Raw genomic sequence first — 22,897 nt, forward strand, 5'->3', positions numbered from 1 at the left:
GCAGAGAGAATATACTTGGCCTTCTTGTAAACTACTAACACCAAATTGTCAGTTAGATAATAGTCTGGTTATCTATTAATGGCCAGTGGTAAAAAGTTAGAGTGACCTTTTCCCTTTTCCTTATTTTTGGTGGTAGAGTCCTGGAGATAAAGCCAAGGCCTGTACAGTTAGGCAAGTATTCTACCTTGAAGTCTAATATGACATCTAACAACTTTAATTTACTCTCTATGGTTTGGAATGCATATAAGGGTGGGTCATTTGGTAGGCAAAATGACAGTTAAAGTAGCCATAGTCAATCATGCTGGATTCTTAAAATACAACATTTACCATGTTTGTCTATAAAATATACACTAATTTTCTGTGGATTTGGAGCCCATTTGTAAATCCTACATTAAAGTTTCTTTCTCTCTCTTCCTTTCTTTTTAAAATTTAGTACTACAGCTTTTTCCACATTGAAAAGTAGTCTAGAAAGCCTGAATGCTGTATCAAAAATATCCTGGAGACTGGAGAGATGGCTCAGTTATCAAGAGTGCTTTTTGCTCCTACCACCTCCACTGTGATTCCAAAGGGTCTGTCACCCATTCCAAGGGATCTGCTGTCTTCTTCTGGCCTGCTCGGGCACCTCCATGCATGTGTGCACATAAGCTCATGAATGTGCGCGCGCGCACACACACACACACACACACACACACACCCATTGGGGTTCTTTAGCACAAGGTGAGAGTGCCAGCATGTCTGGATTCTGTTATCAGCCTGCTTGTTGCCTGCTGTTCTCACGTGGATGAGAAAGATCACTCCTGTCTCTTAGAAGGACCCTAATCTCCTCCTACCCCACCATCTTAATTACCTTCCATCCCACCTCTACCTATGGTAACAGAGGTTAGGCTTCAATGTGGAGATCTGAGGAACAGTTCACAACAGGTTTGTAGGATCCACATGGCTTTTTTTTTTCTGATCTTGTAAGACATCCTTAAATGTCTACAATCAATGACAAAACATGCTTTGTTAAGAAAGTATATTTAAATTGCAATATTTTCATTTTATATATTTTTATTCAGGATGTTTTCTTCTTGTTTTGTTGTTGTTGTTTTTGAGACAAAATGTCTCTGTGTAGCTCTAGCTGTCCTGGAACTTGCTTGGTAGACTAGACTGGCCTGGAATTGAGATTCATCTGCCTCTGCCTCTGGAGTGCAGTGATTAAAAGCAGGAGCCACTGCCACCTGGAGTAAGAATTTCATGCATGAAAAGACATTTTTGAGACAGTGTTTCACTGTGTAGACTGGCCTCAACCTCACAATCCCCTTCCTTTGTAGGGATGCTACACCATCACTGATTTAAACTCCTGCTTATTATGTAAGGAATTGGCTTTTCAAAACTCTCCCTTACATGGTGTTCTGTCAGCAAGTGAAGGTTTTGGCCTTTCAAGACATTACAGTTAGAATTAGTACTCTGTTCCTATTTATTCCCTTAAATAGCCAGACTATTACAGCTAAGGCTTAATCTTTGATATTTATTGAAACTTCAATGGAGAGACCAAGTGAGTATATAAACATTTATTGTTCCTTTAAAAGTGGTGTCTTGTACTTTTGTGCAGCCCTCATTAATAAGCTTTGGTTAGTATAATAAACACCAAAAATCATATAAACTGTGTTGTCACTGGGATCTTGGTCTGGACTCCCTACCCCTTCATCTTTGCCACCCCCCCCCCAACAAAAACTGAGATGAGGCACAAGAGTAGAGTGGATTGGAAGATAGAGCTTTATTTATTGCAGGGTAAAGTAGAGCACCAAGTCCACCAAGAGTGGACGATGGCCAAAGGGACCATTGTACCAATCTATGTTTTAGGTAAGATTTATTCCATATTTAAAACAAAACAGTTTTCTGAGGGTCTTTGACTTGTCTAGGTGGTTGACAGGCCCGTCTGGTTTGGCTCTTACGTGAGAGTAATGGCACATTTTCATTCTTCATCAGAAAGCCCACTACTATACAGCTGTCCTTTAACATGTAGCCAGGTTGATTACATTATATATTAATAACCTTCCAGGCAAACCACCATGTCAGTCACACCCCCCACCCCCCAGGGCCAGAGATGGGACTCAGGTCCCATTCTTCTACACAGTATTTGATCTTGCAGTTCCAGTCTTTGTTTTGCAGCCTGTTTATTATTAATAAGCTGCTCCAGTTTTATCAAGTCTGCTCATGTCTAGCCATATAGCACCATCAATGAGTTATAAACAAACTGCCACCACCCATTTTTCTGTTCAACTAACCACTTCTGGAATGGAGTTGCATCTATATATTTTTTTAAACATTTTCTTTTTTGTCTGACTTCTTGACCATTACGTATCATCCTTTGTAGGTTCTAGCAGTTTTGAAGGTCTCATAGTTCAGGCTGGTCTGACCCAGACAAGGATGACCTTGAGCTTTTGATCCTTTTGTTTGCACCTCCTGAGTGCTAGGATTACCAGTGGGTCATCATGTCCAGTTTTAAGTGCATGCAATGTAAACACCACTAACTGAGCTGCATAGATAGCCCCTGGCTTCATTATTTTGATTGCTATTGATTGTGGACCATGCTACATGTATTGATTGAAATGTTAGGACCTGGATGTGCAAGCCTTTTAATTAGGAGGCAGAGGTGAATCCCTTTTGAGTTCAAGGATAGCCTGGTCTATATGATGAGTTCCAGATCAGCCAGGGTTGCAAAGTCAGTGGTCTCAAAAACCAAACCAAACAACAAAACCCTGCATTCTTGTGCTCTGTGCCTCTGCCTGAATCCATGCTGATGTCAGTGGGCTCTGCAGCCACCAGGACCATACTGCTGTGAGTGGTGTGCACTAAAGGCTATAGTAGATTTGTGCTGCCACTGAGGGCCATGTTTGGTCCATGGTTTTACTGTGGCTGGGGTCTGTGTTTATGCCCATAGTCAGTTCTGCTACCTCTAGTCACGTTGATGTCTGTGGGCTGCACTGTCACTGAGGGCCATGTCGGTCGGTGTGAGTGGCCTGTGCTGCCACCTGAGGCTGGGGCCACAGCGATACCTGCAGTCTGAGCTGCCTCTGAGAGCCTTATCTGTGTCTGGGATCCTACTGCATCCGCAGCATACTGCAGCCTGTAGCCCTGTCGATGGTCTGTTGCCACAAACCATGTGGAGGCTCAGGGTCCATGTTCCAGCTGACTGTGATATTGATGACTGCAGACACACAGTTGAGAGGGAGGGGCATGGAAGGAAGGCTTCTGTGACCACCTCAGTCCCCAAACCAACAGAAAAACGAACAGTGTAAACAGGAAGCCAGAAATGGAGGCCACTGCAGTGTAGCTCTCGACGGCTGATGGCTTCTGGAGTGTGTGCATGGAGGGATGGACTCACTCCTGTTTAAGCAGCAGGCCACTGGGAGTTTGACCATGCTCCAGTGAGTGTACAGATTATAAAAATTGGACTTTTTAAATTAAAAAAATATTTTTACTTTTCCAGAGGTTCACAGGGGTGGGAGGGAGGTGTGATTATTGTGAATGATGTGAAATGTGCAGAGAATCAATAACAATGTTATGTTTTAAAGAAAGAGGTGAAAGCTACTTTTTACTAAGCTAATAAATTTGCAGATCACATAGTGAAAATTTAGGCTGGAAGATTATTTTTATAAAGAAAACCACAATGTGTTTATTAGTTCAAAAGATATTTTTAAAATTATATGCAATTTACCATATCTTTAAACTTACCATTTTGATATAGGGGCAATTAAGGATGATGTCCAGCAAAATAAAAGTATACATTTCACTTCCAAGTTACAAACAGTAAGACAGAAGAGGATAAGAGAAAAATCTAGCCATGTAACACATACAACAACCTGACTAGTTTTCCTCTGAATCAGTGACCACAAAGCAGGCACTCTAGAGTGAGCCTTGTCCACTTCCTTAGTGGTTTGCAGTCTTAAGCATAGAACCAGTGGTAAAGGGAAGTTGGAGTCCCCTTTTGGAGTTCTCAGTCTTGTTAACACAATTAAAGGATGCACTCAAATGAGGCTCAAGTACAGTCTTCTTAGAGGTTAAAAGAAAAAAAAAAAATCCAGGGCAAGCAAGCTATAAAACTCAGCAGCTGCCTGAAGACTGGAGGATAATGGTTAAAGAACAGGAACAAAACCCCACCAAACCAACTCTACCATTTAGGATGGCATAATTAAGCTGGTATGGAAGTCAAACACATTGTGGACAAGCATGCCCATATGCGGGTGAAATCCCAAGTGTTAAGGCAAGCAATGCTTCGAAAGAAAGAAAAGTAGGCAGGCTTATGAAGTTGAATCAGACTTACGAAGTTGAATTCTACAGCACCAGAGGCAGGGATTCTAGAAGGGTCTACAGTACCTCATTCCACCTGTCTCTCTTTGTCATGTCTTAAGGTGAACCTCTCTCTAGGGGTGGGCTCTCAGCCAGGTGATTGACTGATCAGGTCCAACTGGATGGTTAGGGCTTCACCCAGACCAGGGAGGATATTGCTTGGACCCAAGTGTTTTCTTAATGGGCATTTACTGCTTAACTCTAACACCACTTTTAGCTTTCTTTTCTGACATCCCCAGTCCTACAAACTGCCCCTGGCGTAATGTGCTTCCAAGTTCTATTTTGTTGTGAGTTGTTCTTCTTTCACTTTTGTATTACATACATTCATACATCTAATGCTCAACTTAGAACCATGCTCAAACCCTGCCCAGTTCTCTCACTCTCCTCTCACTAAACTGTATTGCCTGCACTGCACACACCTTGTTCTTACCAGTCCTGGCTTCTCTGCTACCACCTTCACCCAAGCTACCACCTCTTTGCTCACCAGCAACAGCCTCTTAATTGGTTTGTCTTTTTGAATTGTTGTCTTCTACAGCTCTTAAAATAAGCAGAATTACCCTTATAAAATACTAATGCCTAAAGTGGTTCAGTGGCCACTGAATCTCATCCATACTAATACTCGGCTCCTTCAATCTTTACTTCATGGCCTTCTCCTAACTGGCTCCACCACCAGGGTCTGGCCCTCTTCTACTGGCTGTACTTTCAAACACAGGTTGGTGCTTTAACATACACTCCCAGTGTCTGGAATGTTCCTCCTCACCTTCATCCATTCCATCCTCTGATTAACATTCAAATGTTTGTTTCTTGCATGGGATACCTACCCTTAGTTACCCTTATTCAGGTACCTTAGTATAATTTATACTTTAAAAAAAAAAAAGTCTCCAGCCCTTAATTTACACTTTTATTCTACTTTCCCCTTTATAGAATAAGCTCTATGAAGATACACTAATATGCCTCACTAACAGTTCTGTAAATAACATGCTAGCCCATATGGGGGCATAATATAGGAAAATGAACTAATGAACGAGATAAATGATCACTTACCGCCCACGTTACACCTCACATCCCTACTCCCATCTCAACACAGCAGAATTTATTTTTTCGATAGGTTTTGACTTTGTATACCTTGGTTGGCTAGAACTCACTATGACCAGGTAGTCCTCAGACTCAGCACAATTCTTGCCCTTCCTTTGTGAAGGCTGAGATTACAAGAGTGTGCTACCAAGCCTGAACTTGAAGTGTATTTAAACCTGCATCACCCTTCTGCTTCAAAGCTGACTGTGGAGACAGGTTGTTGCTCAGCACAAGAACCTCAGCATGGTAAACCAGCAGCTTACATCAGCCTGCAGAACCCCTTAGGCTCTTATCCTCTAACCTCTCCTCTTACTTGTCCCCCAAGCCACTGCACTCAGCAACTCCAACACACTTCTGCTTCTCCTTGAACAGGCTGGATCCCCAGGCCTCGGGAGGTGGGCTTCCCGTGCCTCATGGCACCAGGTACAGAAGATGTCCTCACAGCTAATTTGAAATCTTTCAGTAGTTGCTTCCTCTAGTAGGCCAGTCCTAGCCTCATCTTTAATAACTGCAACCTCCTCCAGCATTTTTCGAATTTCTGTGTGACTCTCCTTCTTCTCACTACAGAACACTAGCTTAGTAAAATAACTAGTAAGGCAGACTACTATACCACCCATCTTCACTATATAGCCCCTCAGAAGTACAGAACAGGTTTTCAATAAATAACAAGCCATATGATGTGTTCAGAGTTTAAGGTAACTACATAAATTATTTTTGGGGTACCATCTGTTAACCATATCATGATTTTTTTTTTCTTTGCAGTGGACTAAAGTAGAGAACCTAGTATCAATACCCTATAAAATGTTAATAAACCACTCTTCTGGTGTTCCTAATATATAGCTACTTCTCTGAAACGAATTTAGGTACAGTTTCTAGGTCCATTTAATTCAATGTCTCCTAATTTGTGACAACCAGAGCTGCTGAGGCTACCAGGTTCAGTAAGATGCTGCCAGCCTCCCCAGCACCCCAGTCAGATGAGACAGAGATGTTACAGCACACAATTACAGACATAAGTACACAACTTCACCAAAACAAAAAGGTATAAGGCAAACCTGACAGAAAAAAACACACAAGATACATCTTAAGGAAAGATGAAGCAGTCAGGGGACGGGCATCCCAGGCCAAGCAAAGCTGCCTATCTGAGCAGTTACAGGAGTGTAAGGACAAGCAGGGGAAGATGGTACAAACACAGGAGTACCTGCTGCTTATGCTGCCATCATCAGCAATTTGGACTTTATTCACTACAGAGGTATCCTGGGATGTCTAAGCTTTATAAACAAGGGGCTGGCAGTGTTTTTATGAGGGACAGAGAGAAAGCTGAAGACTAGGACTGACAAAAAGTTGAGACTGTGAGTACTTGAATTCAAGGATGGTGGTGAGAGAATAACCTCTCTATTCTATGAGGTTAACCTAAGTCTCGAGGAAGGGGTCCTAGGAGCAGCTGATAAGAGCACTTAGCATCAAGACTAATGATCCGAGTTAGGTCCCAGAGCCCACAAGGTGGAAGGAGAGAACCCACTCCCACAAACTGTCCTCTGACCCACAACATGTGTGCCTGGTGCCCAGCTGCCTGGAGTTATAGATGGTTGTGAACTGCCTTGTGGGTGCTGGGAATCGAACCCGGGTCACCTGCAAGAGCAACAAGTGTTCTTTTCTGCTGAATTAAAGCCTAGTTTTTTTGTTTTATCTCAGTGACACCAGGATTTCAGATTTAAGTAGTTGGCGAATGTATTAAACCATATACCTGATAACTCTGAAGGCAAGTCCATGTGTGCTCAAGTAAAACGAGCTAGGAAAAGATGGTATGTGGGTTCAATAGTCAAAGTTCTAGAGATGGTAGCCACTAAATAGATCCTTAAGAGAAGCAATATTTAAGGGTACAGAAAATAGTTTATAAGGGAGAGAATGCGCCACACACTCCAAACTACAGAGGGTCAAGCCTGTAACACTTGTCTTCAGCTTGAAAAATCGCTGCGCCTACACAAAGGTAACAACGTTCAGAAGTGCACTGTAGGGATGGAAAGATGGCTCTGCAGTTGAGAGCACTGACTGCTCTTACATAGGTCCTGAGTTCAATTCCCAGCAACCACATGGTGGCTCACAACCATCTGCAGTGAGATCTGATGCCCTCTTCTGGTGTGTCTGAAGACAGCGACAGTGTACTCACATACATTTAAAAAAAAAAAAAAAGGTCTTCCTTCCCAGCTTAGAGGAAATGAAATGCGCGTTTGTCCTCGTTGTCTAGTTAGACGGTCACCTGGATTCTGAACGTGGACCACAGGTTTGTACAATCCACGCATCTGCTGGTTCCCCCCCCTTTAAAAAAAAACTGCGTATGGCCAGGGACGAGCTCTTCCACGTTCTCCTGCAGGCTTTCGGACCCAACAGGCCGTTCTTTATCAAGCTGCAGCAGAAAACGCCGGACAAATTAACGACAGTCACCACTACGAGAACGACTGCAGTCAGGATCCCAAACAAACGCGCTCTCTTCCGGCCAAGGCGCAGAGGGCCCACCCACTTCCGCACTGCTGACCACGCCCCACAGGCGCGCCTCGCCCCAGCCAATGGTCAGCTTCCCTGGGAACGTTACCTTCAGCCAATCAGAGACGGCGAGCCGAGTCCTCGCGAGAGGTGAGGCTGAAGCTGCCTCCGCCATCTTGAAGATGGGAGACGGGCGACAGCTGTGGTCCTTCTGCTAAAGCAAACCCCACAACGGACAGGGTAGTCACTCCCCCACCCCAACCCCCACCCCACGGCGAGGTGATCGTCCCCGTAACTGCTGACCGACGCCACCGAGAGCGGCGAGCGTTATCAAGGCCGAGCGCGGCGACCCCGACGGCCCCCTTCGCCTGCCTCCCGGGCCGAAGGGAAGTGTGGAGGGCCAGAAGGATGGTGCAGTCCTGCTCCGCCTACGGCTGCAAGAACCGCTACGACAAGGACAAGCCCGTCTCCTTCCACAAGTAGGTAACTGGCGTGCTCCGCGGCCGCGGCGACAGGGGCGCGCGGGCGGGTGGGGGCGGAGCCCGGCGCGTGGCCGCGCGAGACCTGGAGGAGGCGGGGCGGGCGCTCGGGCGCTCAGGGCGGCGGACGGGCCGGGCCGGCGGGGGCGGGGACCCACGGGGGCGCGTCCCCGTGGCTGCGCGCCCCCGCTGCGCATCCCGGGCGCGCGGCGTCTCCGTTGGTCTTGGCCTCCGCTGGGGGCTGAGACCGCGCGCCTTCGCGCTCGCGGAGGGTTTCCGGCGGGCGGGCAAGCGAGCGAGCGACGCCCAGAAGCCTCTCGCAGCCCTGCGTACCTCTTCGTCCCAAGCCGCGGCGTGGCCGTGGCACATAGGGAGGAAGTCGAGCTGGGAACGCACAGGGGGAGGAGGACAGGTTTCGGACCTCACTGTGGATGCCGGGAAGGAAGCAGGGCAGCTGACCGGGATGCCAGGGAGGACTCTTAAGTCCTAGCGTCAAAGAACCAACCTTTAGCATCCATGGGCTTTAGAGGAGGCTCTTGGTATTGTCGAGATGAACCCCTGTCTTTCAACACACAGGAAGAACGAGACGATAGCACACACTTGACTCTGTTGCCGTGGTGAAGGTTAATGTGAGCGAATACCAGCTTTACCCCCACAGCCGTCAGGGCTCGTTCTTGTAGTGGGTGCAGCAATCAAGAAGCCAGGGTGAAAAATACTCTGGAGAGATGGCTCAGCGGTTGAGAGCACTGACTGCTCCTCCAGAGGTCCTGAGTTCAATTCCCAGCAACCACATGGTGGCTCACAACCATCCGTAATGAGAAATGACGCCTTCTTCTGATGTGTCTGAAGACAGCTACAGTGTACTTATATATAATAAATAAATCTTTTTAAAGAGAAAAATAAAAATACTCTCTTGAAAGAAGAAAGTCATAGAATTAGCGTTACTGATGGTGTTTGTTAATGCTAACAGTCCACAAAATGTGACAATTTTTAGGCAGGTAAATTTGTTGTTACAAGTTTTATGTTAGGTTTTGGAGGAATTCCTGACTGTATGCAGATGATAGCTAAGAAATCAGATCCACTGGTAAATTATGCAAGTTATCCATAGCAAAACGATTACAGAAACAAATTTCACAATGGTCTCTCAGATTTTGAGGGGTCAGTAGTGTTCATGTTTAATAATGTTTGCAAGAAAGTAAGACTTGTGTGCTGTTTTCTCTGGGGAATAGGCTAGAATATAGCCTAAACTATGACTTGGTTTTTTGAAATTTCATACATCCTCAGAATGTAGGACTAGATGAGGGAATGGTGACAGGGACGTGCATTCGACTTGCCGCCTCCCTTTCCTATGCTTTATTAAGATGGCCCAGGGAACCTTCAAGTATGCAGACTAGTTAAAAATGGCACACATCAAAAAGACCGTTTCAACTGCTGGGTGTTGGAAAATAAGAACAAGGGCTAACATGAGTCTTAAGCCTTATGTAAGAACAGTAAGTGGCCAAGATCTTGCTTGACAGTTCTGTGCCCCCGTCCTAGGAGACGAGACACTAGGACTTATAAGAAGTTGCCACCATGGTGCTTTGAACTTCTTTTTAGGCATATGCTTTTTCCAGCCTGAACATAGTTGCAGTGGAGAAAGCTGGCTAATATAAAGATAAGCCCTAACACGAAGGTTGGCTAGGTCTTCATGAAGAACAGGATGATCGGGGTCTGGCATACCTTATGTGGTGGAACAGCTAAAGAACAGTAAAGCTAAATTGAAACATTCTATAGCTTTTTCTGATCACTCTAGCGTCTCCCACTGCGTCTTTGATATAGAAAAGCACAGGGCAATAAATATAAAGACTCCCCACTCTGTATGCTGAATTAAGCACGAAAATAAAGTCCTTACCTTCTTTATCACTTGCGTATAATTCAGGCTGTCAGAATGTAGTCTATGTGTTGGACTGACTAAAAAAGAGCTAGAAGTCTCTTTGAGGATATAGACATATGTCCGATTTTTGTTCTTCTATAAGACACAGAATTGCTAGTAAGGCATGAGTAGAAGTGCACTGCACATACTGTCTGTTCTAATTGCACTGTCAAGTGTCTTCGTTATGACAAGGTAAAGCTTCCTGAGGGAGATTGGTAACCAGAACTAATCTCCAATCAGAGTCTCCTTAGGATGGGGTAAGGTAGTTCTTTAGTAAGCCGGAGAGTGTGGGGCTTTTCTTTATCTTTTTAAAGTCAGAGAACTGGATTGTCTCTCCTTAGGTTTCCTCTTACTCGCCCCAGCCTTTGTAAGCAGTGGGAGGCAGCTGTTAAAAGGAAAAACTTCAAGCCCACCAAGTACAGCAGCATCTGCTCGGAGCACTTCACCCCGGACTGCTTTAAGAGGGAGTGCAACAACAAGCTACTGAAGGAGAACGCTGTGCCCACAATATTTCTCTATATCGAGCCACATGAGAAGGTAACGTGGGTTTTTAAGTGCTGGGTTGGTGTTTTTTCCTTTCCCAGTCCTTTCTCTGTTTTCTTTCCTCCCCTCCAGTCTCTTCCCCTCCCATCCCTGTGTGAGACAGAGTCGTAAGTAGTCTGGGCTGGCTTTGAGCTGCTGAGGCTGAATCGGAACTCCTGATCCTCCTGCCTTTACCTTCCAAATTCTACTATCATAAGCATTGGCTTTGGGTGAATGCTGTTTTCATTTCTGAAGCTAATGTGTTCATGGGAAAAATCAGGGAAAGGATAACAAAACAAGTGTATCTGAAACCTATCATTTAGCAGTAGCTACTGTTGGGGCTTAGTGGTTAAGAATATCAGAGGTTAAGAGCACTGATTGCTCTTCCAGAGGTCCTGAGTTCAATTCCCAGAAACCACATGGTGGCTCACAACCATCTGCAATGGAATCCAATGCCCTCTTCTGGAGTGTCTGAAGACAGCTACAGTGTACTCACATAAAATAAATAAATCTTAAAAAAAATAAAAAAATGTGTATTGCTCTTCCAGAGGCCCTGAATTTGATTCCTAACACCTACTTCAAGCAGTCTTCTCATACCCTCCCATCCCCCCACTCCCACAGCAGATATGCCCATGATTAAAATATAAATCTTTCTTTTTTAAGAAAAAAAAAGGCCACTATTAACAATAATACATGTTTTAAAAACAATTCTGCACATTAGAGATCTCACAGTAAATAACTCAGTCTAGTTCTGCTTAAGGTAACGGAAACTCTGTTTCATTTATGTGTTGATAAGCTTCATTTTCATTCCTGGGGATGATTTTCAGATTAATTTTTTTCTGTTTTGGGTGTTTAGTATTTACTTATATCCAACTAAATCACTTTCTCTGTTTCACAAATTCCACTTTAACGTCAGTTAGAAAAGTTGAATTAGGACTGGAAATGCCGCATGGTGGCACACACCTGCAGTCTGAGCACTGCAGAGAACCAACTGCGAGGATTGCCACAGTTGAGGCTAGCCTGGTAAACACTGCCATTTTCCAGGCCAACCTGGACTATACAGTAAGGATGCCCCATTCCCCCATACAAATACAAGGAAACCCCAAACCCCAAACAAACAAAAACCACCTTAAACTGATGCCAGGGGCTTATCGCTTGTAATCCTAATACCTGGGAGGTAAATGTAGGAGGAGCTTACGTGTAGGGCCAGCCTAGGCTACACACCTAGGCTTTTAAAATCTACAGACAAGCCAAAGCCTAACGCTGACATGTTTAGGCCTGGAAGGCGGTTTGAATCCTAGAGAGCTTTGCCTAGATGTCCTGGTGCCCTGGATTTCATGCCAGTACTGCAACCCACCAAGACAATGTATTTTCTCATTTTGGACTTCTTGTGTATCATGGAGTGACAAAAACTGTTTAATGTTGAAACCTCAGCTATGTTAGTTACTAACCCCACGTGCTTGTCTGTTGCTGTCTAGAAGGAAGACCTGGAATCCCAAGAACAGCTCCCCTCTCCTTCACCCCCCGCTTCCCAGGTTGATGCTGCTATTGGGCTGCTAATGCCCCCTCTGCAGACCCCTGATAACCTGTCGGTTTTCTGTGACCACAATTACACTGTGGAGGATACGATGCACCAGAGGAAGAGGATCCTGCAGCTGGAGCAGCAGGTGGAGAAACTCAGGAAGAAGCTCAAGACGGCCCAGCAGCGGTGCCGGCGGCAGGAGAGGCAGCTCGAGAAGCTCAAGGAAGTCGTCCACTTTCAGAGAGAGAAGGACGACGCGTCCGAGAGGGGCTACGTGATCCTACCAAATGACTACTTTGAAATTGTTGAAGTTCCAGCATGAAAAAATGAGATGTGTTAGTGGGACAAGACTATACACCTTCTTTTAGCCTACATACAGGAGTTCATTTGAAAAAATAACACTTAATTACTTGTATTAAAAAAACAATATTTTTTTAAAATAAATTAGATATATACTGTAAAATTGTAATTTTTTTGTTTGTAATTTCAGAGTTTCTACATTTTAACAAATATTTAAAAAATCCTTAAACCACCAATATAATGTTGTATATTGGTTTCAAGATGGTGGATTGTTTTTCATTTGAGTATTTATAGAAATAATGTAAAAATAAAAAGTAGAGAGGGTGATGGTATGATAAAATGATTTAAGTTTAAAAATTAATGCCCTTTATTGAGATAACTTATAATTTAAATCAGATGTTTAAGTGAGAGCATAGGACAGAGCCTTTCAGAATATAGAGGTATACATACACACATTTTGTATTTATAGCCAGAGCTTCATTTATTTTTCTCAATCACTTATCAAAAATGAACTGTCAAGCCAGTATTTGAGGCAAACAATATTTTGCTGTCTTCAGAAAAATCATTCCATAGTTAATAGTTTCATAAAGAGTAGTTTTAAGAGTAGATCCTTTTTGTCCCTAGCGTTATGAAATTAGAAGTGTGTCTTGGGGAGTGGCAGGCCTCCAATCAGGTATTGGCATCAGTGAAGAGAAAATTGGGGGCGGGGCTGGAGAGATGTTTCAGTGGTTGAAGGTTCGTGCAAGCCTCGCTGCCTGGGTTTAACCCCTGGGGCCCATGTAAAGGTGGAAGGAGAGAACCACTCCACAGAGTCACCTTCAGGTCCCCATGTGTGCTGTGACAACCTTCTAAAGAAAGAAAAGTTGGGACCTGGCTCCTAATATGCTCTGATCATCCCCTGGCAAAGGCACCCGATTCCACAGCTGTAGTTAAATCTGCATTCAGACCTCTGACAGATTATTTTAGTAGAGTTTGGTTTGTACTATAATACCGTACTTTGCCCTTTGTACTTAAGTCTTTGATAAATTTTCCCTTAACTGTATGATTTTGGACAAGACATTTCATAGAAAATATTTTTTTCAACTCTTAAGTTAGAAGTTATATCCAATTTACTCCAAGTGACTTACGTTCAAAAGTAATGTGTCGTGTTTGTGTCGCCGTTGAGACTTAAATATTGCAGTTTCTGTTCACACTGTGGATTGTGTTCTGTGAGAAAGGTTACGTATGCTTCAAGTGAAAATATGTTCTGAGTGGACAAGTGCTGATAAAAGAATTCTCTAGGTGTAGGAGAACCGTATTTTATATCTCAGAGGACACTGTAGCTGAAGAATAGCGGACCTTTCAAGACAGTATTAAAGACATGTTATTCCAGTATCTTGTGGCCCTGCTTTTTTCTTTCTGATTTACTACCATGCTGAGAATAGGTAGCACTTTTTTTTTTTTTTTTTACTACATGTAAATAGCTTATAATTGCGTAACGCTGGCTGGGAGGAGGAGCTAGGTACTCAGATGAGAGTCCAATAACCCCGCCCACCCACTCTTTCTAAAAAGGCTGATCAACAGTCTAATCCAGCTATGATGATCTTTTATAAACAAGCACAGCTAATCTTACGAAGATGTGTTGTAGACATTTTTAACCCCAGTCTGGAGTTCCTACCCGCCTTTGACCATTCAGTTCCTGGATAGAAGACACACAACTTATTATTTCCAATAAGCCTTAAGCAGCTCAAGAGCTGGGCAGACACCTACCCTCTCTGCTATTAGAATATACGTTTCTATCGATAGCCCCGAGTTATTACTTAAACAGTGTTTCATCAGGGCTGCTCTTAACTCCAATTGGTCAGCCCTCAGCCCGTTTCCATGGCTCACCTAAACCATGCTGGCTTCTTTCTCCTCACCTTCTGTTCCTCCGGTGGTTCCCCTCCAACCCCAAGCCCAGGAATCCTAAACCCTAGCAATTTCCCTTCTGCCCAGCTGCCAGCTGTCTGCATCGATATTTCCCAGTCAGAAATAACTTGGGGGCAAGGTCACATGCCACGGTTACTAGGGACTCTAGGTTTTTCGGGTTGCACTTAGCCTTACAATACACAGAGCAAGACCAAACCTCAACAAAGATGGCTGTTGTTTGGCTCAGAGGACATGACTGTGCTTAACAAAAAGTTGACTACGTGACTTTAATGAAAGGAAGCAGAATCCTAACAACATACACAGGATAACTGAGTGAAGTTATATTACCTGTGTGCACAGTGATAAACTATGCAGCTTCATATGTTCTCGGGTAAACCTTACAGAAAACACAGGATACTCTGTGTAGTACGTGGAGTCCTTTACCATAACTGTGCTTTTGGTTTGAAATGAGTATTTGTAGCAAATTTATAGATAAAGCAGACACAGAGCAAAACGTCATCACATTGATGTTTATGACATGCAGCAGAACTCAACAAGAAAGCCCTGTGGAAACTAATGCTGGAGTTACCATTGGGAGACTTTAAAAGAGAGGATTCTCTCTGTTATCTCCATAAGAGAGCATCCCAGGAGGTATTTTTACTATGGACATCTTTGTACCATGGTATAAATAATGGTACACACAAAAGGTAATGCTCCTTTAAAAACAGTGAGCTCATGGGACACTGGACAAGAGCCCTGTTGTTCAGTCCAGTGACAACTAACTGGACCCAAGCCCTGTCTTCCTTGTCCCCTGTATAGAGTGGTTCCGATAATTATTATCACCTGTTGGGTCGTGCCTTGGAAACAGACTTTAACAAGAGACAGAACACACGTGTGTGTACTAGAGTCTTATACATGATAACAACACTTGGTTTTAAATTTAAAAAAAAGATTTCTTTTACAGTGTATTCTATATTTATGTCTCAACTGATGAGAAAAACAACTTTTAGCACAAGAATGCCAATTTATTCCCCTTCCCCACTTTTTGGACACATGAACACAAAATATCCCTGCAGGCCAAAAAAACAAAACAAAACAAAACAAAAACCAAAAAAACAAAAACAAAAACAAAAAACAAACCAATAACAACAACAAAACCTCTCCAAAATTTAAACAACCGTTATCTTATTTCACGGAAAGTACCTCGTATTGCTGGAGACAAACATCCAGTCCAAAGTAATAAAATACATTTGAAAACACTACAACTCTAACCATACAGAAACCATACCGTTAGTCAGAGGAACAAACACAAACATTTTCAGCCAGTAGACCCAGAGAGAATATGAATATGTCAGTAGGAAGGGATAAGAAAACGGTTGAGCAATAAAAATCTTTCCTTTAATTCTTGGAGTTGAAGCAGTGTTAGTATGATGCCCTTAGCCTCTGCCTTCTTAAAATGAAACCACAGCAGCTACTGAGCAAGAGAATCTCAGAGCACATCCGTGAAGGGTAGCCGTGGCGTAGAGAGGGCGAGCATGGTTATAACTGCTTTGCCTTTTGCCACGCACGGGAAGGAAGAGGTAGCTGAGCCAGGTGGGTAGGCTTTGACCTAGGATATGGGCCCAGATCCTAAGGTAGAGACCATTTAGATGTCTGCTTGTAATTCCTCATCTTTGGAAGCAGCACATAGAACTTACAGTAAGAACGAAGGTTGTTTGCCTGCCCAGAATGCTGACTGCATCAGCTCAGGATTCAACAACTAACAACAACAACAACGAAACTTAATTGGTTCAACATTTGAGTTTTTTCCCATTCTTAACGTCCTATGCTCCCTAGCCCCAAACTATCATGCTTTAGAGTGGCTACACCAAAATCTTCCACATTACATGACAGAGCCTAAATAGGCTGCGTTTAAAAGAACCAAACAGTCTAACACTCCTTCTAGAGAATACACACCTCCCATTGATTGACACATGCATAACAATTCAATCAGGGTTTTCTTTTTTTTGGGGGGGGGCGGGGTACATATTTGAATTGCCAACCCTAGTTAAATTAAAACTATGTATTCAGCTTTGCTTACGATGGTATTACTGCAGTTCTGATTTTGCAGTGATCACCTCCTGACTGTTCACCCCTCAGCAAGCCCCACCCCAACCCCCGTAATCCTAACTCTTCCATATTTCTTTCCACTTGCCCAGAACAACAGCATCACACGCGTATTGGTACTGTTTTCGTATAAAAGTCGGTCTCCAGGCTTTTCCTCCAGCTCCACACGGATTCACCCCAGCATACTAGGACCAACCAAGGTGTTTCGGGAATATTGTTCACGGGCAAACCTAGAACTCAATTGCAGGAACGTGGATGGGGCTTCCAGGCACACAGCTCGCTCACTGTTCCATCCTGTTGGAAGATGGCAAGAATTTCTTCTGTGCGCGCCCTAGGCACGCCAGTGCTGGCTGCCAGCTGCCAGACACCAAGAGTTCTTCACATCACAAACTCCAGGCAAGTTTCCCTTTCCCCACTAACTCCTCTTGGGTCCAGAGTGGCTGTGCTGCAGATATATTTTCTGTGCTTTCCTTGAACAGGTGTGTATAAAAGCGGCAGTCATTCATTCAACATGTCCTGATTTGTATTATCCAAGTGAGATATTTGCAAAAAAAGGGAAAATCTTAGGGAATGGACGTCTGCTGTCGCTTCACTCCTATGCTGTGCTTCAGCCACACGACTTGCTTTTCCCACTGTCTGCAGACTAAGGATGTCCGCTCCCATCCTCATGTGCTATTGGATTAGATGGCCGTTATAAACTCTCTCGGAGACCAGACTCAGCTAACACTGGTGGCGCGGCTGAGCGACAGCACACGGGAATGTAAACATGAATATATCTACACACCTGCTGAAGCAACTGAAGGGAAACAGGCTTTCTGTTGCTGGGATTATGAGAGGGCTCCTTTAACAGATTTGAACCTTGGACCAACTAATGAGTTCAAGCAAACACCGTTTCCCATCTCAGCCACCAAGCACAATTCAGGCTGTCTGTAAGCAGCTGTGTGTGCAGCCCTGATTCCCAGGGAAACTAGTTTTTTACTGGCTGGTACTTTCTTTTTAAGCAGTACTGCTCAATGTGCCTTATACATTATCAGCAAAGCCTGACCAATCAGAAAACATCCTGGTTCCAGCTTCTTCTTCTTCTTCTTCTTCTTCTTCTTCTTCTTCTTCTTCTTCTTCTTCTTCTTCTTCTTCTTCTTCTTCTTTTTCTTCTTCTTTTAACAGTTATTTAAATGGACATTGAAATCTGTGTCTTTATAAACTAGTTTCATAATATGCCAGTTATGATATATAAGAAATAGTTGATAAAAATCATACTGAAATCTATTCTAGAGAACTATATCAGGAGGAGAAAGGGCGGGGGCCTTAAAAATGCTTATAGCCAAAGTTAACTTTCTATGAGAGAAGTTTAAAGATCATTTAGATGTAACATACCACACAGCAGCATAAAACGGGCACCTTTGATGAGGTGGAAAAATACTAAAAGCTAATTCTCTTTTTCCAAGTACAGAGAGCATGGGTACTTTCTACCATGGAGGTGTTATCTGTCCCCGTGACACAGAGTCACAAAAGACAGCCAACCCTTGGCTTTAAGGGTCTCTCTCTGATATCTTTAAACTTTACCATGGGCGGGCAACTCAGTGCCTATGATTGAGTAGAATCAAGCTGACAGAAGACGCTGCCTTTATAGATGTCTAACCTAAAACCCTCCCTGGATAGACTTGGGGTGACTAGCTGCTTGGAAACCTGAGCCCACAATTAGTTTAGCTATGCCTACAGAAGGAGGAAGACAACCTGAAGAACGTAATAGTCTTGCTCCTATAAAGAGACCTGGTAGCGTAATCTAAAGATTATATGACACAAGAAGATCTTGGTTCCTTTGTAGGTTGAATCTCTAATATTTGCTTTCACCATTCCCTTTCACTGTTTTTCCTTAATATATAGTCTGTAAGTCCATATGACATTCTCCATCCAGATAGGAGGCAAGGCACAGTAGGAATGAATGTATTTCCGTTTTTAAAGAGGGCTGCCTGTCAGGCTGCCTGGACTATAAAAGCCACATTATAATTTACCACACGCAATCTTAAGTACCTGGTTAAGAACCTGTAATCTACAGGGCTTGGTGGGGGCAGAAACAAGGCAGACAGCGAGCATGGGGCAATGAATTCTCAAGAAGAGAAAGAATACTCCAGTCGGAGAAAAACAGCTTTGGAAATGCCGGCAGACGGAGCAGGTATCAGGAGTCAGAATAGCCTGCACACCCAGCCTCCAGCACAGACTGTCCCCAACTATTGTACCTGCCATCTGCAGGAGCTTGCCCAGTTCCTGGCAATATAGCCTTTAGGTCCTACTCGGGATATGCCTTCCCAAGTTTTCCCCGGGCTACTGCAAATTCACTGAGTTTTCCGAGTCTAGCCATTGGCTACATCGGGGTTTGGTGAGACAGCTTGTTCTTTGCTGAAGTCTCTGCACCTACTGAGTATTAGTGAGCGAGTAAGTGGACTAGCTCTGATCTCCACGTTCATAAGTGCTAGATGATAATATTCAAGCAGAGGAGGAACCTTACTTAGCTAGTGGGCTCAGCAAAGACCCGGATGTTTTCATTTATGGTCTTCTTCTGCCCTCTGCTGGCTGGTGTTGGGAATACCCAGGACTCCAATGTTCTACAACGCTCAGAAAAGGGAAGCATTTGCTGGAATCCAACTGTACAGCCAATCTCACCTTCTCCACACATGTGCACACAGTTTTTACACTGCGGCATATTGTGACTACACCGAAACTTGCTTATCATAATAAGCAAATAAAAAAAACATACATAAAAGAACACACTTGTTATAGCTCTCACAGGGTCAGAAATGACATTTCCTATGATCTAAGAGTCTGAGACTTAGAATGTATGTTTCGGTGGCTTAAAACACAGTGGCTTGCTCATAATCTCATGTTCCAAAAACTGTAAACATTTTGTAAGTTTGGTAAGAATTGTTCTCAGCTTTTAAAAACGGTGAGATCCTATGCAACACAACCCAGGGAATCCTCCCATTTGGCTATCCTACTTTTGAAAAATAATATTTTTCATCTTCATGAAAAAAAATTGCTTGCACCTTTAGAAATTTCATTTTGCTGTAGACATTTGGGGAGAAAATGTTCAAAAGTAAGCCTGGGATTTCCTTGGGTCAAGAAGTGTCCAGCAGCCGGGCATGGTGGCGCATTAATCCCAGCACTTGGGAGGCAGAGACAGGTGAATTTCTGAGTTCGAGGCCAGCCTGGTCTACAGAGTGAGTTCCAGGACAGCCAGGGCTACACAGAGAAACCCTGTCTCAAAAAAAAAAAAAAAGTGTTCAGTAAACTCTAGAAGGACCCAGTGTTTCCACAAAGAAGGCTTAGAATTCGTTTTCGCTTTGCGGAATGCACGTGCTATGGGCCCCTATATCTGTCACAAGGGGAGAATGTGAGGGCCTTGCTTCCCTGATCCCATGGGGAGTGCCGGGCCCCCTGCTGCCATGCTGAAGCAGACGTTTGACATGCACACTTGAAGTTTCTGTTTGTCTCACCTTCGATGGGAAGGGTGCAATACTGACTCCCTTCCAGCTTTGCGGGGCCAAGGGATGGGACCTATCCCAGCTCCCCCAAATCCACCTTGGGTCTCTCTCTGCCTTGAAACTGTTTATCCTTTAATTCTTTGGGAATCTTTCTGTAACTGAGTTGTAACATTGTGTTTGTTTTGTTTTGTTTTGTTTACTTTTTGTTTCCAGAAGGGTTGGTTCTTGCCAGCTGCGGTGACTGTGGACTGTGACCACCTGTCCTCTCTTTCTTCCTTTCTTTCTTTCTTTCTTTCTTTCTTTCTTTCTTTCTTTCTTTCTTTCTTTCTTTCTTTCTTTCTCTCTCTCTCTCTCTCTCTCTCTCCCTCCCTCCCTCCCTCCCTCCCTCCCTTCCTCCCTTCCATCCTTCCTTCCTTCCTTCCTGTCTCCCTTCTATCCTTCCTTCCTTCCTTCCTTCCTTCCTTCCTTCCTTCCTTCCTTCCTTCCTCCCTCCCTCCCTCCCTCCCTCCCTCCCTCCCTCTCTTTCCTTCCTTCCTTCCTTCCTTCCTTCCTTCCTTCCTTCCTTCCTTCCTTCCTTCCTGTCTCCCTTCCTTCCTTCCTTCCTTCCTTCCTTCCTCTCTCCCTCCCTCCCTCCCTCTCCTTCCTTCCTTCCTGTCTCCCTTCCTTCCTTCCTTCCTTCCTTCCTTCCTTCCTTCCTGTTTCCTTCCCTCCCTCCCTCTCCTTCCTTCCTTCCTGTCTCCCTCCCTTCCTTCCTTCCTTCCTTCCTTCCTTCCTTCCTTCCTTCCTTCCTTCTCTCTCTCTCTCTCTCTCTCTCTCTCTCTCTTTCTTTCTTTCTTTCTTTCTTTCCTTCACTATTAGGTGTTATCCATCTTGTTCTTTGATTTATTTTCTATACTCAAGAGTATTAATTATTGAATTAATTAGTATTCACCAATTCACTAATTGCACACAAAGTCATTGTATGGATCTTATTTCTGTGATTACTTTATGGGGGACAGACTGGGCTAGTCTGAGCTGTGTGTTTCTCCTGGAATCACACAAGCCATAAAGACGACCCTCTTCACACTTAGAAAACAGTAGAACTGTGTCAGAAGCATGCACACACTGCTTAGGAGGCTGGAGGACAGCAAGGGCATGCCAGCTGCGGTTCACCAGGATGTGAGCACTGGCACCGGGTACAGACCCTCGCTACTCAGCTCTGCAGCAGTTCTTGCCTCTCTAATGCTTGCAGCTTCCTAAGTTCTTGACACGGTGCTGCATGCTCTCCACTCCACTTTAAGAAAAGTACTTTTACACCCATGTTTCTCAAACAGAAAGACAATGAACCCATGTTCCAGGGCCCAGAGAGTCCTGGGCAGCAGCCTGATGCCTGGCCTTTCAAGGAATCCTGGTTCCATTCTCTCAGTTATATAATCTCTCCCTTATATGCCTGCTACATCAACTGATTAATCCCAAAAGCCTGCAACAGGTTCAAGTCCCCAAGCTAACTCCAGGCTGTTCTGGCATGCACCTCTCTTTCTACTGCTAACCCTCAATAAAATTGGTACATTTCCCTTCCCCCATCCCCACCCTGGCTCTATTCTCTACTCTCTGAGGCAGCCAGACAGTTTGTCCGCCCTCCAAATAAACTGATTTTCTTCCTGTGAAGTGGTCTATTTTGATGGATTCGTTTTGTTCTTCCTACAAGCTGAGCTGAAAGAGCAGACAGTGTTCTTAATCTTTGAGCCTGCTGGATTTTCTCTATTTGTTACCTTTAAATATATATATATATATAATGTATGTGAGTACATGGTCACTGTCTTCAGACAAACCAGAAGAGGGCATCAGATCCCATTACAGATGGTTGTCAGCCACCATGTGCTTGCTGGGAATTGAACTCAGGACCTCTGGAAGAATAGTCAGTGCTCTTAACTGCTGAGCCATCTCTCCAGCCCCCATTTATTATTGTTTTCTTTCCTGTGTGGAATCCTAGAACATGACAGAGGAACCACCAAAGATGGTAGACCATCTTTGAATGAAAAGTACAGCCCCTGCCTTGCTCCTATTCTCAGGTCGGTTGACTCGGAGAGTTCTTCAAGAAGACTGGTTTCTGGACCACAATGTCCAGCTGTATGGAGTTGGCCAATTTAGTAGATACTCACAATGAAATGTTTTAAGAAGTATTGGTTTGCATTTTTGTACATTTACTGCTCCAGACACAAGAGTGCTTTACCCAGGACCTATGGGTGTTTGAGGTATGGACAATTCTTACAAGTCCAGAAGAGTCTGCTGATAGTGAGAGGGGATAGCCAGCCTGTTCCTAGAATGCGGCATGTGCTACTCCAGCTGTCCAAAACACTACCCACTGCACTCCCCGTCCTCATGAAGCTACCTGAGTAGCATTGGCTCTGCTTGGGAGAAGCTGGGCTATTGGTGGTTGCTGGAAAAGGCACCGAATTCAAATCAAATGACTTTATGTATTCCACTTCTCAGAGGGAAACCAGCACTGTAGACTTGGGAAGTATGGGGCCTTCTGGAACCAGGCACTGAGGATATACAGTATGTGTGTGTGTGTGTGTGTGTGTGTGTGTGTGTGTGTGTGTGTGAGAAAGAGAGAGAGAGAGAGAGAGAGGCATGTGTCTGTATGTCTGTCTGTCCTGTGTGTGTGTGTGTGAGAGAGATGTATGTGTGTGTGAAAGAGATTGAAAGAGAGAGAGGTGTATGTGTCTCTGTGTGTGTGTGAAAGAGATTGAGAGGGAGATGTGTCTGTGTCTGTGTGTGAGAGAGAGATGTGTGTGTCTGTGTGTGTGTGAGAGAGAGA

At 44.1% G+C, this 22,897-nt stretch overlaps 1 protein-coding gene across 1 annotated transcript; it reads left to right on the plus strand.

Annotated features, from left to right (window-relative positions):
- Positions 1-8,016: 8,016 nt before the first annotated feature.
- Thap1 (THAP domain containing, apoptosis associated protein 1) lies at positions 8,017-13,999 on the plus strand. The gene is made up of 3 exons (NM_199042.2): positions 8,017-8,369; positions 10,623-10,818; positions 12,282-13,999. Exons 1-3 carry the CDS (start codon positions 8,299-8,301, stop codon positions 12,645-12,647), a joined length of 633 nt encoding a protein of 210 aa, NP_950243.1. The 5' UTR covers positions 8,017-8,298; the 3' UTR covers positions 12,648-13,999.
- The last annotated feature ends 8,898 nt before the right edge of the window (positions 14,000-22,897 follow it).

Source organism: Mus musculus, chromosome 8 (genome assembly GCF_000001635.26).
Source record: "Mus musculus strain C57BL/6J chromosome 8, GRCm38.p6 C57BL/6J".
Lineage (NCBI taxonomy): Eukaryota > Metazoa > Chordata > Mammalia > Rodentia > Muridae > Mus > Mus musculus.